General features: G+C 39.3%; 1 protein-coding gene across 1 annotated transcript in view; it reads left to right on the forward strand.

Annotated features, from left to right (window-relative positions):
- Positions 1-4741: 4741 nt before the first annotated feature.
- MS3_00002139 (uncharacterized protein) overlaps positions 4742-17484 on the forward strand; it is a 44135-nt gene continuing 31392 nt past the window's right edge. Inside the window, exons 1-9 of the mRNA XM_051209711.1 lie at positions 4742-4935; positions 4975-5041; positions 5077-5133; positions 5385-5428; positions 5493-5556; positions 5593-5700; positions 5738-5866; positions 5898-6053; positions 7214-7449. Coding sequence (XP_051075170.1) covers positions 4988-5041; positions 5077-5133; positions 5385-5428; positions 5493-5556; positions 5593-5700; positions 5738-5866; positions 5898-6053; positions 7214-7449 — 848 coding nt within the window. The 5' untranslated portion in view covers positions 4742-4935; positions 4975-4987. The remainder of the gene's footprint in view (positions 4936-4974; positions 5042-5076; positions 5134-5384; positions 5429-5492; positions 5557-5592; positions 5701-5737; positions 5867-5897; positions 6054-7213; positions 7450-17484) is intronic.

Below are 17484 nucleotides of genomic sequence, written 5' to 3' on the forward strand. Positions count from 1 at the left end.
CATATGTGGTCTAAAGAATGAAGAAGATGCAGATGTCCGTACCAGGATGTTGGCACGCATTGAACAAGAACCAAATATGACATTACAAATGGTCACAACCGAATGTCAGCGGTTACTTAATCTCAAGCATGACACTGCGATGGTGCAACAGAAGGTTAAACCTTCCGGTTCTGATTCAATTAATGCGCTCCGATCTATAAAATCATCGAAACAAAACTGTGCAAGCATGAAACAACCTGCCAACCCCCCATCACCATGCTGGTTCTGCGGAGCATGGCATTTTGCAAAATTCTGTCCGTTTAAGAATCATAAATGCCGCAAATGTCATCGCATTGGCCACAAAGAAGGTCATTGTTCGTTAAATAAACGCAAGACTAAACATCGTAGTGAAAATTCAAAGCAACGATCAAACAGTCAAATTAAAACCACGTTTGCAACCTTTAAAGTTGGATTTAAAAGTAGGCGGAAATTTGTAAATTTATTAGTAAATGAAAAACTTATACGACTTCAGTTGGACACTGCTTCTGATGTCACGTTGATTTCAAAGAACACATGGCACAAGTTAGGATGCCCACGCATCCGACCGACGGAACATGTCGCCCGAAATGCGTCAGGAGACATAGTAAAGTTGACAGGAGAGGTTCTATGCAATGTTCAACTTATGGGAAGTAAATTTACAGATGTTTGTTATCTAACAAATCGACACGATTTAGATCTATTGGGATTAGATTGGATTGCACATGTTGATACTTTGAATAAATTATTAGATGAGGTATGTTCTCAAAATGTTTCCTATGAGTCTATCCAAATCCCTAATGATATTTCTAAATCAAATGCCTCCGACGAATCATCCTCTCTGGATATTAACGAATTAAATGCTTCTGATGAAACATGTTCTTATGATCTTTCTGAATCAAACAATTCAAATGTTGTGTTCTCACCATGTCAAATCAAATACCGCCGATTTATTACCTTCTCATAAAATTTCCAAATCGAAGACTTCAGACAAAGTATGCGCTGGTGAAAACGAAGATACTGTTATTGCTTCTATATCAGTGGAAGAAGATGTAAGCAGAATGTTGTTTAATTCAACACAAATTCTTCCAGTGATAGCTGCTCGAATCGCTGAACACACTCGCCGCGATCCTATCTTAAGACGATTATCTACATTTATCCAGCGTGGTTGGCCCCCACGTATAACATCTCATGAACTGAAACAGTATTATCAACGACGCCAATCTTTATCCATCGTAAATGACTGTATTATGGTTGCTGATCGCGTAGTGGTTCCGTATAACTTACGCTCACTCGTCCTGAAACAACTGCATACAGCCCATCCAGGTACTGGAAGAATGAAAGCTATTGCTCGAAGTTATGTATATTGGCCTAATATCGATGAACACATCGAAGATTTCGTGCGTGCGTGCAGAAAATGTGCTGAGGTTTCTAAGTGTCCACGAAAAGCTGAACTACATTCCTGGCCATCTCCAGAAGAACCTTGGTCGCGTATACATGTTGATTTTGCTGGCCCATTCCAGGGTACGTACTTCCTCGTTTGTGTTGATGCTTATTCAAAATGGCCGGAGATTTTTCCTATAAATCAAGTCATTTCGCAACAGACTATCATGAAGCTACGGCAGTTATTCTCCCGTTTTGGAGTTCCAGATGTTCTCGTGACAGATAACGGCACTCAGTTTATTTCTTCCATCTTCTCAGATTTCTGCAAGAGGTATGGAGTCAAACATGTCCGTTCACCTCCGTACCATCCACAATCGAATGGTCAGGCCGAAAGGTTTGTGGATACCTTCAAAAGAGCGCTACTGAAGGCAAAAGGGGAGGGAAAGATAGAGGAGATTCTTGATGACTTTCTCTTGGTCTATAGAACAACTCCAAACCCATCAACACCAAATCAAATGCCCGCAGCAGAAATTATGTTTGGTAGAAAAGTAAGAACTGCTCTCGATGCCATAAAACCACAGCAAAATGACATCGGAAAAAGAAACAGAAAGATGGAAAACCAATTTGATCGCCATCATGGGGCGAAACGCAGAATTTTCCAAAAAAATCAAAAAGTATACGTCCGTGATTTCCGATATTCACCTCCACAATGGACCAGTGGACGCATACTTAAGAGACGAGGAAACGTAATGTATGTGGTGGAAGTTGAAGGACAGAAATGGACACGCCATGTCAACCACATACTGGAAAATGCTGGCACTTCACAGAAAACCGAGAAATTAGACTCAATGTGGAGAATCATTCTGGACAGTTTTGACATAAAATGCTCAGCGACTCAGAAGACTACGCAACCTGAACAAAGTCCTATTAGGAAATCATCACGGAAACGCAGAAGACCAGATATTCTACAGGTAGACCCAAAGAGGAGAACATACGTTTCCGAAGGAAGATATCAATGATGATATCTCAGCACTTACCTGTATATAGTAACTAACCATTTTTTTTCTTTTTTTTAAGGGGGAAGGTGTTATGAACGGGGAATTAAGAAGCCCAGACAATTACGAAAGCTATTTTCTTGGGACGTTATTGCATTTCATTCAAACCCTGTAAAACACTTATATTTATTTTTGTCCCTATCTTATTCTACATAACACGAGCTTTCGTTCTATGTATCATTCACTAGCATACCCTTTTTTGTTCCGAAAATATTGTAATTTAAACATAATATTTTGCACTGTATTTTCTACCCTAATTCCCTGTTTCGGGCATAACTGTATTTTTCCAAATTATCATACGTCGTGGTCAAGATATTCACTTATTTATTCATGTACATTTTTGTATTAATCCGAATTCAGAGAATCCAGAGTTCAGTGTTCCAACTGTCTTGTCTTCTTTCACTTGCGTGCTTGCCAACCAATCAGGTGATAGAATAGTTGTCTCTTTACCCCATCTCGAACTCACGCGTATTAGACTCAAGGTTAAGCCACTCAGCCTAACGCGTCAAGGTCATAATTTAGACTAGACAGATCAAGGTGAAGTCATAACAAGTATCACGGGGTAAAAGCGTTTCAAGTTCATAACAGGCAACGAACTAATTCACACGTCCCGCTCTCATGGGATACACTGTCGATAATGGCAAATGGGATAGAATTCCTCATGAATAGTGCTACTTCCCCTCGTTTACGCTTTTGCATTCTATCGGCCCTTACTAACTTAAACCCTCGAAATCAAGTTCCATACTATCTGTGGACTATGTCAGCCAGGTTTCTGTGACTGAGACTATGTCTGGCTTTGTAGAGTCAATCTGTACACCTAGTTCCGATCGCTTATTGTGTAAGCTTCGGGTATTAGTGTAACAGATCCTGAGCCTATTTAAATGGCTTCGTGCTTTACCCAGAGTGATTTCGGTATTATTCTCTGTCGAAGCCTCAAAATTAACAATTTTTAGGTACTGTTCGCTAGCATCTAACCTAAGTTGTAGTTCTTTTTCGGCTCCCCGTCTTTTTACACGTCTGCCAGTGTCAAATCCTTACGGACAAAAACTGAACCCTTTAATTTATGCCCATTCTTTAAAATTAAGTCCCATTCGTTTGCAGATTTGAACACTACTTTAAGCAGCCTGTGTTGATCAGGTTTCAAGTTCGCTTGACTATCTAATCTATACGCCTTTAGCAAAGTGACTCCAGAGATATTTTGAGGCATAAGTTGATTTAGTAGCTGTTTTGATCAACATAATGTCGTACTCAAAACGAGTTTTCGGTTCAAAGCTTTCACTCTACTTGATTCTGTGAAAAACAACTGACCTGTCACTGTGGTCAGTCTTCAGATTCTCGACTACTTTTGGGAGGGTAGAGTTCTCTTTTATATCGTTATATCGATTTTTCTTACAACCTGTACCTACTCGTCAACCATGGTTGGAATAGCAACCACAGTCGCGTCAAGCATACTATGGTATTCCGGAGGTTTGTCGGCGACTTGGGAATTCAGGTTATGTTTCTTGCTAGAAACCGATCGAGCCTTGCGATTGAGGCTTCTAAGTGTTTCCTGTTGGACGGCGGACAGAAGAAACTTATTTTCTTGAGTCTTTAGCTAAGACAGACCTTTTTGGAGACTGTCTTTCCTCCTTTGGTCGGCGTGAGTCAGGTGTTTTCGAGCTCACCTGAGTTTGCTTCACATCGATTTACATGTCGACAGAGCAAGTGCTGTCCGATGTGTGTGCTAAACCACTTTTTGCAGCATTTACCATTGAGATGGCCTCGGTTAGCATGCTGTTTGCGTCCGAACATCACTGCTGACGAAGCCATACGCAACCGTTTTCACTGAACCGTTTGAAAGCCTCAGGAGTCAAGTTCGTGCCAACTTCGTGGTACCAGCCTTCGCACTCATCGCACTGCATGCCGGGATATCGAAAGCCCGGACGTTGGCAATTGCTTTTTTGCACCGTCCAGTCATCAAACAGAGGCCTTGTTCAAAAAAATTAGGTGCAATAGTACCCAGAGACAAAAATGATCTATGACCAGAAATGTGGAGATTGTTAGAACCAAAAGTACTAACAAACACAATAGAAAAACAAAGTAGTCAAAAGTACCGATGACAAACTAATTTAGAAACAAAAAGATACTCTAACCGAATACTTTAACTGAAATGAATTCAAATAAAGCGTAAACAATAGTGTTGGTACGTAATAAACGATCAAAACAATAGGATTTACTCAGCGAGGAAAAATACCACTGTCCTTCTTAAAATGATTTTGGTGTGTGGTGTCTTTCTCCCATTTAGATTACATGACTGTCAGCGGTTAAATTATTGAAAAGCTGAGCTTCCTGATTCAAACTTTTCCTGCCATGTCTATCAGATGTTGGACATTACACAGTTGTTTTATCTTGTTAACTAGGTGACCCAGGGCTATGGTTGATGCATAGCCTTACGTTTCCCTGGTTATTGAAGTTCTGGTTGTACAGTCGATTGAGGGATTAGGTAACGAATTTACGAGTTCCACTTGACGGCTTCGCATAGGAAGTTCTACAGCATGAGGCGTGGGGAAGGGCCGAAGGTGGAACTGCGGTTCCTAATATCGACCAAAGTATGTCCACTTCTGGCATTTTTAACTCATTAAAGGCAGCTGGTGTAATAATAGGGAAAGGGGGTGAAAATATTAAAAAAATTCGCGAGGAGGTAATTGTTTACTTGTATATTGTTCGCCCTTCTCCCCTCTAACTTTCTAAGTCCTAACTTGTGAGTGTATTTTCTCTTTCATTTCTTCTGGTTTTGCCCCACTCTTGGCCCGTCCGAATACCAATGTGTCCAAACCAATGGTTCGTAACCCACCCTACCCTGCCCCGTATTGCCCATCTGCTTTTCGCACCACTCACTAATCCGGTCCACTCCCGGTGGGTCATTTCTTACTCTTTTGTTTGTACTACTAGTATTCCGTTAAAGTTACCATCCCCGATAGCAATGGCCCTGAGAGGTATATTCTCATGTCCAAAAAAAATTTCTTAACCTATTATAATCTAATATTTTTCCATCTAAAGGGTCTTGGTTCTGGATGGCGATCTCGGTTCAGTCATCGAAATATTCAGAGAAAATCTTGAGAAGGTATGTATGTGTATTTCCTAGTTCACAACTCTTCAGATGCAAAGTAACCGCGATGACGGAGTTGATTTACGTTTACTTGTACATCAAAGCCAGGCCGGATGTGTTATTGGAAGGGCTGGATATAAAATCAAAGAATTACGAGAGGTATTTCATAACCCTTGACGTTTATCGAAAAATTTAGCAATCAGGTCTTCATACTCTCAAAGTTTATCAGATGCTGTGTCCATGCTCTACTGACAGAGTGATTCAATTGGTTGGTGATGTGGGGAAAGTACTTGATTGTCTCCGTTCTATAGCTGAACTTCTTGAGGTAATCTTCGTTATTACATAATTTCCCCCAGGGTGCCCCACCTAAGGGCTCTCGCCAGAATTACGACGCACGAAATGCAGATGAATTTATTTCTCTTGAGTATGGAGGCTGGGGAGTAGGCAATCAAGGTCCTGGATTAAATTTGGTCCGTGGTAGGAACAATGTTGCGAATACGAGTTACCCCCATGTGAGTTTTTCCCTTTACTTCACTTCCCGTTTCAATATATCCTTTTGATTTTCTCTAAATTTGTGGCTCAGTGTTCTAAGAATAAAATAATGGGCTTAAACTAAAAGTCCAAAATGAATAAATGCTAAGAATATTTGGAACTTGAAGTTTAACACCTGTACTCTAATCCGACCACACAGTCCTCTCATACTTGGATTTAAAGCCGACAAATACTAGTGACTGAATTCTCATTTGAATAATCTTGTTGGTTAGTTCCCATAATAAGGTTTCCGTATCCCTGGCTAACCAATATTAAGCGATGGTGCCTGCAATCAAAAAGTTGGAGTTTTCAATGAAGTATTTGCCAAATGCATACGACAAAGATAAATTAAGATAAACGAGTTATAAGCAGCAAACAAGTCCCTATCACTGAGTGCACAGTTAGACTCCTGTGGTCATCTTTGCAGCAGTATAATGCACATTATTCTGATTTAATTTTTTTCAATTAAGACACTTGAAAGCCTTAACTCACCGGGGTGGTTTCAAACCTAACTGAAATTAAGCAGCTCTTTGTGGAGTTGGTATTTATGTGAGTAGTCAAGTTGAAAATTCAACCTAATTAATTTTAGTTTATTTTTACTGGTCCTGAGAGAACGAAATGCCTAGAAGCAGATCTTCGTTTGCATAACCATAAAGTAATGGATTGTTTGAGTAAAATAAGTAAAAATCAAATGAATCCTAAGTTTGATACAAATAATTGGTCAAGTACTTGTTTGCTTGGTTTCGAGAAACATAATAATTAGTACAACTGTTCAATTTCCGTCCTGACGTACAACTCAATAGTTGTATTTCTTTTAACCACCTTTCAAACCCTCACAAAATGTATGAATCTCTATCTGAGCACACTAACCTTAGCTTAACTACTGAATTATACTGATTTCAACATGATAGCAAGTATATTTTTGTCGTGCGAGTCGAAATATATTTAGGCTAATAAAAACTGATTCCGAAAAGATGATAGTGAGATTATTACTTTTTCAAAACCTTTTCTGAATATCTTCAAATTCATAAATTTTCCTAGATTTCATTAGCTCACCAAGTTCTTGAGTGCATTTCGATTACTCGCTAATTTAACAAACAAGTTAAAAATTTTATAGTCTTTTAATTCATTATTCGTGTAGAACAATATACTTACAACAGGGATTTTCGGCGGGGGTGCTTCCGGAGCAACAGGACGCAATGGTGGGCAAACGACCTCTGTTAGTCAAGCACTAGCTGGAGGTCTTCCTCACGCATCAGCAGCAGCCATGCTTGCTGCGACTGGTGGTCAGACAACTGGCGGACACAACCCTGGTACGGCAGGAGATGCTGCTGCTGCTACGGCTGCAGCAATGGTAGCCGCGGGATTCATGAGAGGGTATGTAACGTGACGGTCATGTCTATAGCTAAATAAAATAATTATGTACATAAATACAATTTACACAATATAATCAACCACACACAATAACTTGCGCATGAAACAATTATTATATAATGCACAATTGCTAACTCAACAAACGTGATGTATCGTCTTCAATTCGTATGTACTTACACCATTCTTAGCACAGTATTCGTATGTTTGTTTGTGATTTGTTTTTCTGTGTCTGTAGTCAGTTATATAGCTACTATACTGCATTGTGCACGTTCGTGAATGATGTCGTTAGAGTAGCTGATATTTATGCAATGCATTTGATGCGTGTGCGACAAAATGTTATTAGTGTGTTGTCTGTTTAATGAAACACTAGTGGTCAGTATGACAGCAGGTTTCATTGTCTACTGTGTTGGTCATGCTACGCCATGTGAGTGTGCGAACTGAGAGAAGCAGAGTTTCCTTTTACCGTACTATGAAGACAGAATGAATCGACGTACGTTGTGTGTGTGTGTGTGTTTCTGAGTAATTTAACTTTGTTCAGGAAGATATTAATTTGTTTTGAGTTTCTGTCTTTTTATGAATATATGCATATGATGAAAGTGTCTTGTCAATGAGTTGTTTTGAATGATTGTTCACTTGTTGTGTAATTATGTGTACGTAGATCTTTTAGTATAGTATGTTGAATAGCCGTTCAGCTACTCCGTGTATATGGGATTCACGACGAGTCGTTTCCTGCGGCTGAGATTGAACGAATGCATTGCTATGCCTCTTGTCCATTCCAGGGACTTGTTTGGTACGAATGCAGACGACATGTCACTTTAGTTATTTGTCTTGTGCGTAACAGATATGACTTTTGGGTTAGTCTTGTATGTGTTGAGTGCTGATGTTGATGGTGGTTTTGAAATGAATTTTCGACAAATAGATTTTGCGTTGGTCAGTGAATCGTTGTGTTTAAAGTAGCGTTTGTGTGTGGTGTTCGAGCGATTTTGCATTCTCGGAAAGACTTGGTAGTAGAGAAATACATACATGTATGACATGCAAATTTTCAGTGTGCGTGTGCGCTATGCTCTTTCCTTTCTGTAAATAAATATATATATATATATAGTAGAGAGAGAGAGAGAGAGAGAAACGGATTCGTTTGATTTTGTGCAAATGTGATTCAGTGATGTGGGCTAATGTTGGTTTGTTATTTGTGTGTGATGACTTGCCGTGGAGCTGTTCATCGCATTTATAATATGTGCTGAACAGTTGTTTGCGGCTGAAAGATAATTTGTCGTGTCGCACATGCAGGTTCTTTATTTCTAAACCCTGTCATCACAACCAACATACATGAAGCTGTGTCCTGATTGAGAATAGTCTTGTCCGATATGTTCGTTTCATTTTATCTAACAAAAGTGTGTATGTATATAGACAGTTGTATACACATATAGAGTAGATTTTGTATGTTGATGCTTTATATGAGTGTGTATTTGTATTGTTTGGGCTGTGTCGATTGGTTATGGCGAGTAGCCGTTCAGCTGCCCGTGCATAGTTGATTCACTGTGGGTCGTTTCCTGCGGCTGAGATTGAATGGATGCACTGCTATGCCTCTTGTCCATTTCAGGGACTCGTTGGGTACGATGTGCAGGCCACATGGGATGTTGATTTGTTAAGGTGTTTATGTCGTTCTTAGTAGTGTATTCGTATGTTTGTTTGTGATTTGTTTTTCTGTGTCTGTAGTCAGTTATATAGCTACTATACTGCATTGTGCACGTTCGTGAATGATGTCGTTAGAGTAGCTGATATTTATGCAATGCATTTGATGCGTGTGCGACAAAATGTTATTAGTGTGTTGTCTGTTTAATGAAACACTAGTGGTCAGTATGACAGCAGGTTTCATTGTCTACTGTGTTGGTCATGCTACGCCATGTGAGTGTGCGAACTGAGAGAAGCAGAGTTTCCTTTTACCGTACTATGAAGACAGAATGAATCGACGTACGTTGTGTGTGTGTGTGTGTGTTTCTGAGTAATTTAACTTTGTTCAGGAAGATATTAATTTGTTTTGAGTTTCTGTCTTTTTATGAATATATGCATATGATGAAAGTGTCTTGTCAATGAGTTGTTTTGAATGATTGTTCACTTGTTGTGTAATTATGTGTACGTAGATCTTTGAGTATAGTATGTTGAATAGCCGTTCAGCTACTCCGTGTATATGGGATTCACGACGAGTCGTTTCCTGCGGCTGAGATTGAACGAATGCATTGCTATGCCTCTTGTCCATTCCAGGGACTTGTTTGGTACGAATGCAGACGACATGTCACTTTAGTTATTTGTCTTGTGCGTAACAGATATGACTTTTTGGGTTAGTCTTGTATGTGTTGAGTGCTGATGTTGATGGTGGTTTTGAAATGAATTTTCGACAAATAGATTTTGCGTTGGTCAGTGAATCGTTGTGTTTAAAGTAGCGTTTGTGTGTGGTGTTCGAGCGATTTTGCATTCTCGGAAAGACTTGGTAGTAGAGAAATACATACATGTATGACATGCAAATTTTCAGTGTGCGTGTGCGCTATGCTCTTTCCTTTCTGTAAATATATATATATATATATAGTGAGAGAGAGAAACGGATTCGTTTGATTTTGTGCAAATGTGATTCAGTGATGTGGGCTAATGTTGGTTTGTTATTTGTGTGTGATGACTTGCCGTGGAGCTGTTCATCGCATTTATAATATGTGCTGAACAGTTGTTTGCGGCTGAAAGATAATTTGTCGTGTCGCACATGCAGGTTCTTTATTTCTAAACCCTGTCATCACAACCAACATACATGAAGCTGTGTCCTGATTGAGAATAGTCTTGTCCGATATGTTCGTTTCATTTTATCTAACAAAAGTGTGTATGTATATAGACAGTTGTATACACATATAGAGTAGATTTTGTATGTTGATGCTTTATATGAGTGTGTATTTGTATTGTTTGGGCTGTGTCGATTGGTTATGGCGAGTAGCCGTTCAGCTGCCCCGTGCATAGTTGATTCACTGTGGGTCGTTTCCTGCGGCTGAGATTGAATGGATGCACTGCTATGCCTCTTGTCCATTTCAGGGACTCGTTGGGTACGATGTGCAGGCCACATGGGATGTTGATTTGTTAAGGTGTTTATGTCGTTCTTAGTAGTGTATTCGTATGTTTGTTTGTGATTTGTTTTTCTGTGTCTGTAGTCAGTTATATAGCTACTATACTGCATTGTGCACGTTCGTGAATGATGTCGTTAGAGTAGCTGATATTTATGCAATGCATTTGATGCGTGTGCGACAAAATGTTATTAGTGTGTTGTCTGTTTAATGAAACACTAGTGGTCAGTATGACAGCAGGTTTCATTGTCTACTGTGTTGGTCATGCTACGCCATGTGAGTGTGCGAACTGAGAGAAGCAGAGTTTCCTTTTACCGTACTATGAAGACAGAATGAATCGACGTACGTTGTGTGTGTGTGTGTGTGTTTCTGAGTAATTTAACTTTGTTCAGGAAGATATTAATTTGTTTTGAGTTTCTGTCTTTTTATGAATATATGCATATGATGAAAGTGTCTTGTCAATGAGTTGTTTTGAATGATTGTTCACTTGTTGTGTAATTATGTGTACGTAGATCTTTGAGTATAGTATGTTGAATAGCCGTTCAGCTACTCCGTGTATATGGGATTCACGACGAGTCGTTTCCTGCGGCTGAGATTGAACGAATGCATTGCTATGCCTCTTGTCCATTCCAGGGACTTGTTTGGTACGAATGCAGACGACATGTCACTTTAGTTATTTGTCTTGTGCGTAACAGATATGACTTTTTGGGTTAGTCTTGTATGTGTTGAGTGCTGATGTTGATGGTGGTTTTGAAATGAATTTTCGACAAATAGATTTTGCGTTGGTCAGTGAATCGTTGTGTTTAAAGTAGCGTTTGTGTGTGGTGTTCGAGCGATTTTGCATTCTCGGAAAGACTTGGTAGTAGAGAAATACATACATGTATGACATGCAAATTTTCAGTGTGCGTGTGCGCTATGCTCTTTCCTTTCTGTAAATAAAATATATATATATATAGTGAGAGAGAGAGAGAGAGAGAGAAACGGATTCGTTTGATTTTGTGCAAATGTGATTCAGTGATGTGGGCTAATGTTGGTTTGTTATTTGTGTGTGATGACTTGCCGTGGAGCTGTTCATCGCATTTATAATATGTGCTGAACAGTTGTTTGCGGCTGAAAGATAATTTGTCGTGTCGCACATGCAGGTTCTTTATTTCTAAACCCTGTCATCACAACCAACATACATGAAGCTGTGTCCTGATTGAGAATAGTCTTGTCCGATATGTTCGTTTCATTTTATCTAACAAAAGTGTGTATGTATATAGACAGTTGTATACACATATAGAGTAGATTTTGTATGTTGATGCTTTATATGAGTGTGTATTTGTATTGTTTGGGCTGTGTCGATTGGTTATGGCGAGTAGCCGTTCAGCTGCCCCGTGCATAGTTGATTCACTGTGGGTCGTTTCCTGCGGCTGAGATTGAATGGATGCACTGCTATGCCTCTTGTCCATTTCAGGGACTCGTTGGGTACGATGTGCAGGCCACATGGGATGTTGATTTGTTAAGGTGTTTATGTCGTTCTTAGTAGTGTATTCGTATGTTTGTTTGTGATTTGTTTTTCTGTGTCTGTAGTCAGTTATATAGCTACTATACTGCATTGTGCACGTTCGTGAATGATGTCGTTAGAGTAGCTGATATTTATGCAATGCATTTGATGCGTGTGCGACAAAATGTTATTAGTGTGTTGTCTGTTTAATGAAACACTAGTGGTCAGTATGACAGCAGGTTTCATTGTCTACTGTGTTGGTCATGCTACGCCATGTGAGTGTGCGAACTGAGAGAAGCAGAGTTTCCTTTTACCGTACTATGAAGACAGAATGAATCGACGTACGTTGTGTGTGTGTGTGTGTGTTTCTGAGTAATTTAACTTTGTTCAGGAAGATATTAATTTGTTTTGAGTTTCTGTCTTTTTATGAATATATGCATATGATGAAAGTGTCTTGTCAATGAGTTGTTTTGAATGATTGTTCACTTGTTGTGTAATTATGTGTACGTAGATCTTTGAGTATAGTATGTTGAATAGCCGTTCAGCTACTCCGTGTATATGGGATTCACGACGAGTCGTTTCCTGCGGCTGAGATTGAACGAATGCATTGCTATGCCTCTTGTCCATTCCAGGGACTTGTTTGGTACGAATGCAGACGACATGTCACTTTAGTTATTTGTCTTGTGCGTAACAGATATGACTTTTTGGGTTAGTCTTGTATGTGTTGAGTGCTGATGTTGATGGTGGTTTTGAAATGAATTTTCGACAAATAGATTTTGCGTTGGTCAGTGAATCGTTGTGTTTAAAGTAGCGTTTGTGTGTGGTGTTCGAGCGATTTTGCATTCTCGGAAAGACTTGGTAGTAGAGAAATACATACATGTATGACATGCAAATTTTCAGTGTGCGTGTGCGCTATGCTCTTTCCTTTCTGTAAATAAATATATATATATATATAGTGAGAGAGAGAGAGAGAGAGAAACGGATTCGTTTGATTTTGTGCAAATGTGATTCAGTGATGTGGGCTAATGTTGGTTTGTTATTTGTGTGTGATGACTTGCCGTGGAGCTGTTCATCGCATTTATAATATGTGCTGAACAGTTGTTTGCGGCTGAAAGATAATTTGTCGTGTCGCACATGCAGGTTCTTTATTTCTAAACCCTGTCATCACAACCAACATACATGAAGCTGTGTCCTGATTGAGAATAGTCTTGTCCGATATGTTCGTTTCATTTTATCTAACAAAAGTGTGTATGTATATAGACAGTTGTATACACATATAGAGTAGATTTTGTATGTTGATGCTTTATATGAGTGTGTATTTGTATTGTTTGGGCTGTGTCGATTGGTTATGGCGAGTAGCCGTTCAGCTGCCCCGTGCATAGTTGATTCACTGTGGGTCGTTTCCTGCGGCTGAGATTGAATGGATGCACTGCTATGCCTCTTGTCCATTTCAGGGACTCGTTGGGTACGATGTGCAGGCCACATGGGATGTTGATTTGTTAAGGTGTTTATGTCGTTCTTAGTAGTGTATTCGTATGTTTGTTTGTGATTTGTTTTTCTGTGTCTGTAGTCAGTTATATAGCTACTATACTGCATTGTGCACGTTCGTGAATGATGTCGTTAGAGTAGCTGATATTTATGCAATGCATTTGATGCGTGTGCGACAAAATGTTATTAGTGTGTTGTCTGTTTAATGAAACACTAGTGGTCAGTATGACAGCAGGTTTCATTGTCTACTGTGTTGGTCATGCTACGCCATGTGAGTGTGCGAACTGAGAGAAGCAGAGTTTCCTTTTACCGTACTATGAAGACAGAATGAATCGACGTACGTTGTGTGTGTGTGTGTGTGTTTCTGAGTAATTTAACTTTGTTCAGGAAGATATTAATTTGTTTTGAGTTTCTGTCTTTTTATGAATATATGCATATGATGAAAGTGTCTTGTCAATGAGTTGTTTTGAATGATTGTTCACTTGTTGTGTAATTATGTGTACGTAGATCTTTGAGTATAGTATGTTGAATAGCCGTTCAGCTACTCCGTGTATATGGGATTCACGACGAGTCGTTTCCTGCGGCTGAGATTGAACGAATGCATTGCTATGCCTCTTGTCCATTCCAGGGACTTGTTTGGTACGAATGCAGACGACATGTCACTTTAGTTATTTGTCTTGTGCGTAACAGATATGACTTTTTGGGTTAGTCTTGTATGTGTTGAGTGCTGATGTTGATGGTGGTTTTGAAATGAATTTTCGACAAATAGATTTTGCGTTGGTCAGTGAATCGTTGTGTTTAAAGTAGCGTTTGTGTGTGGTGTTCGAGCGATTTTGCATTCTCGGAAAGACTTGGTAGTAGAGAAATACATACATGTATGACATGCAAATTTTCAGTGTGCGTGTGCGCTATGCTCTTTCCTTTCTGTAAATAAATATATATATATATATAGTAGAGAGAGAGAGAGAGAGAGAAACGGATTCGTTTGATTTTGTGCAAATGTGATTCAGTGATGTGGGCTAATGTTGGTTTGTTATTTGTGTGTGATGACTTGCCGTGGAGCTGTTCATCGCATTTATAATATGTGCTGAACAGTTGTTTGCGGCTGAAAGATAATTTGTCGTGTCGCACATGCAGGTTCTTTATTTCTAAACCCTGTCATCACAACCAACATACATGAAGCTGTGTCCTGATTGAGAATAGTCTTGTCCGATATGTTCGTTTCATTTTATCTAACAAAAGTGTGTATGTATATAGACAGTTGTATACACATATAGAGTAGATTTTGTATGTTGATGCTTTATATGAGTGTGTATTTGTATTGTTTGGGCTGTGTCGATTGGTTATGGCGAGTAGCCGTTCAGCTGCCCCGTGCATAGTTGATTCACTGTGGGTCGTTTCCTGCGGCTGAGATTGAATGGATGCACTGCTATGCCTCTTGTCCATTTCAGGGACTCGTTGGGTACGATGTGCAGGCCACATGGGATGTTGATTTGTTAAGGTGTTTATGTCGTTCTTAGTAGTGTATTCGTATGTTTGTTTGTGATTTGTTTTTCTGTGTCTGTAGTCAGTTATATAGCTACTATACTGCATTGTGCACGTTCGTGAATGATGTCGTTAGAGTAGCTGATATTTATGCAATGCATTTGATGCGTGTGCGACAAAATGTTATTAGTGTGTTGTCTGTTTAATGAAACACTAGTGGTCAGTATGACAGCAGGTTTCATTGTCTACTGTGTTGGTCATGCTACGCCATGTGAGTGTGCGAACTGAGAGAAGCAGAGTTTCCTTTTACCGTACTATGAAGACAGAATGAATCGACGTACGTTGTGTGTGTGTGTGTGTGTTTCTGAGTAATTTAACTTTGTTCAGGAAGATATTAATTTGTTTTGAGTTTCTGTCTTTTTATGAATATATGCATATGATGAAAGTGTCTTGTCAATGAGTTGTTTTGAATGATTGTTCACTTGTTGTGTAATTATGTGTACGTAGATCTTTGAGTATAGTATGTTGAATAGCCGTTCAGCTACTCCGTGTATATGGGATTCACGACGAGTCGTTTCCTGCGGCTGAGATTGAACGAATGCATTGCTATGCCTCTTGTCCATTCCAGGGACTTGTTTGGTACGAATGCAGACGACATGTCACTTTAGTTATTTGTCTTGTGCGTAACAGATATGACTTTTTGGGTTAGTCTTGTATGTGTTGAGTGCTGATGTTGATGGTGGTTTTGAAATGAATTTTCGACAAATAGATTTTGCGTTGGTCAGTGAATCGTTGTGTTTAAAGTAGCGTTTGTGTGTGGTGTTCGAGCGATTTTGCATTCTCGGAAAGACTTGGTAGTAGAGAAATACATACATGTATGACATGCAAATTTTCAGTGTGCGTGTGCGCTATGCTCTTTCCTTTCTGTAAATAAATATATATATATATATAGTGAGAGAGAGAGAGAGAGAGAGAAACGGATTCGTTTGATTTTGTGCAAATGTGATTCAGTGATGTGGGCTAATGTTGGTTTGTTATTTGTGTGTGATGACTTGCCGTGGAGCTGTTCATCGCATTTATAATATGTGCTGAACAGTTGTTTGCGGCTGAAAGATAATTTGTCGTGTCGCACATGCAGGTTCTTTATTTCTAAACCCTGTCATCACAACCAACATACATGAAGCTGTGTCCTGATTGAGAATAGTCTTGTCCGATATGTTCGTTTCATTTTATCTAACAAAAGTGTGTATGTATATAGACAGTTGTATACACATATAGAGTAGATTTTGTATGTTGATGCTTTATATGAGTGTGTATTTGTATTGTTTGGGCTGTGTCGATTGGTTATGGCGAGTAGCCGTTCAGCTGCCCCGTGCATAGTTGATTCACTGTGGGTCGTTTCCTGCGGCTGAGATTGAATGGATGCACTGCTATGCCTCTTGTCCATTTCAGGGACTCGTTGGGTACGATGTGCAGGCCACATGGGATGTTGATTTGTTAAGGTGTTTATGTCGTTCTTAGTAGTGTATTCGTATGTTTGTTTGTGATTTGTTTTTCTGTGTCTGTAGTCAGTTATATAGCTACTATACTGCATTGTGCACGTTCGTGAATGATGTCGTTAGAGTAGCTGATATTTATGCAATGCATTTGATGCGTGTGCGACAAAATGTTATTAGTGTGTTGTCTGTTTAATGAAACACTAGTGGTCAGTATGACAGCAGGTTTCATTGTCTACTGTGTTGGTCATGCTACGCCATGTGAGTGTGCGAACTGAGAGAAGCAGAGTTTCCTTTTACCGTACTATGAAGACAGAATGAATCGACGTACGTTGTGTGTGTGTGTGTGTGTTTCTGAGTAATTTAACTTTGTTCAGGAAGATATTAATTTGTTTTGAGTTTCTGTCTTTTTATGAATATATGCATATGATGAAAGTGTCTTGTCAATGAGTTGTTTTGAATGATTGTTCACTTGTTGTGTAATTATGTGTACGTAGATCTTTGAGTATAGTATGTTGAATAGCCGTTCAGCTACTCCGTGTATATGGGATTCACGACGAGTCGTTTCCTGCGGCTGAGATTGAACGAATGCATTGCTATGCCTCTTGTCCATTCCAGGGACTTGTTTGGTACGAATGCAGACGACATGTCACTTTAGTTATTTGTCTTGTGCGTAACAGATATGACTTTTTGGGTTAGTCTTGTATGTGTTGAGTGCTGATGTTGATGGTGGTTTTGAAATGAATTTTCGACAAATAGATTTTGCGTTGGTCAGTGAATCGTTGTGTTTAAAGTAGCGTTTGTGTGTGGTGTTCGAGCGATTTTGCATTCTCGGAAAGACTTGGTAGTAGAGAAATACATACATGTATGACATGCAAATTTTCAGTGTGCGTGTGCGCTATGCTCTTTCCTTTCTGTAAATAAATAATATATATATATATAGTGAGAGAGAGAGAGAGAGAGAAACGGATTCGTTTGATTT

The sequence above is a fragment of the Schistosoma haematobium genome, chromosome 1 (assembly GCF_000699445.3).
Source record: "Schistosoma haematobium chromosome 1, whole genome shotgun sequence".
NCBI classification, from domain to species: Eukaryota; Metazoa; Platyhelminthes; class Trematoda; order Strigeidida; family Schistosomatidae; genus Schistosoma; species Schistosoma haematobium.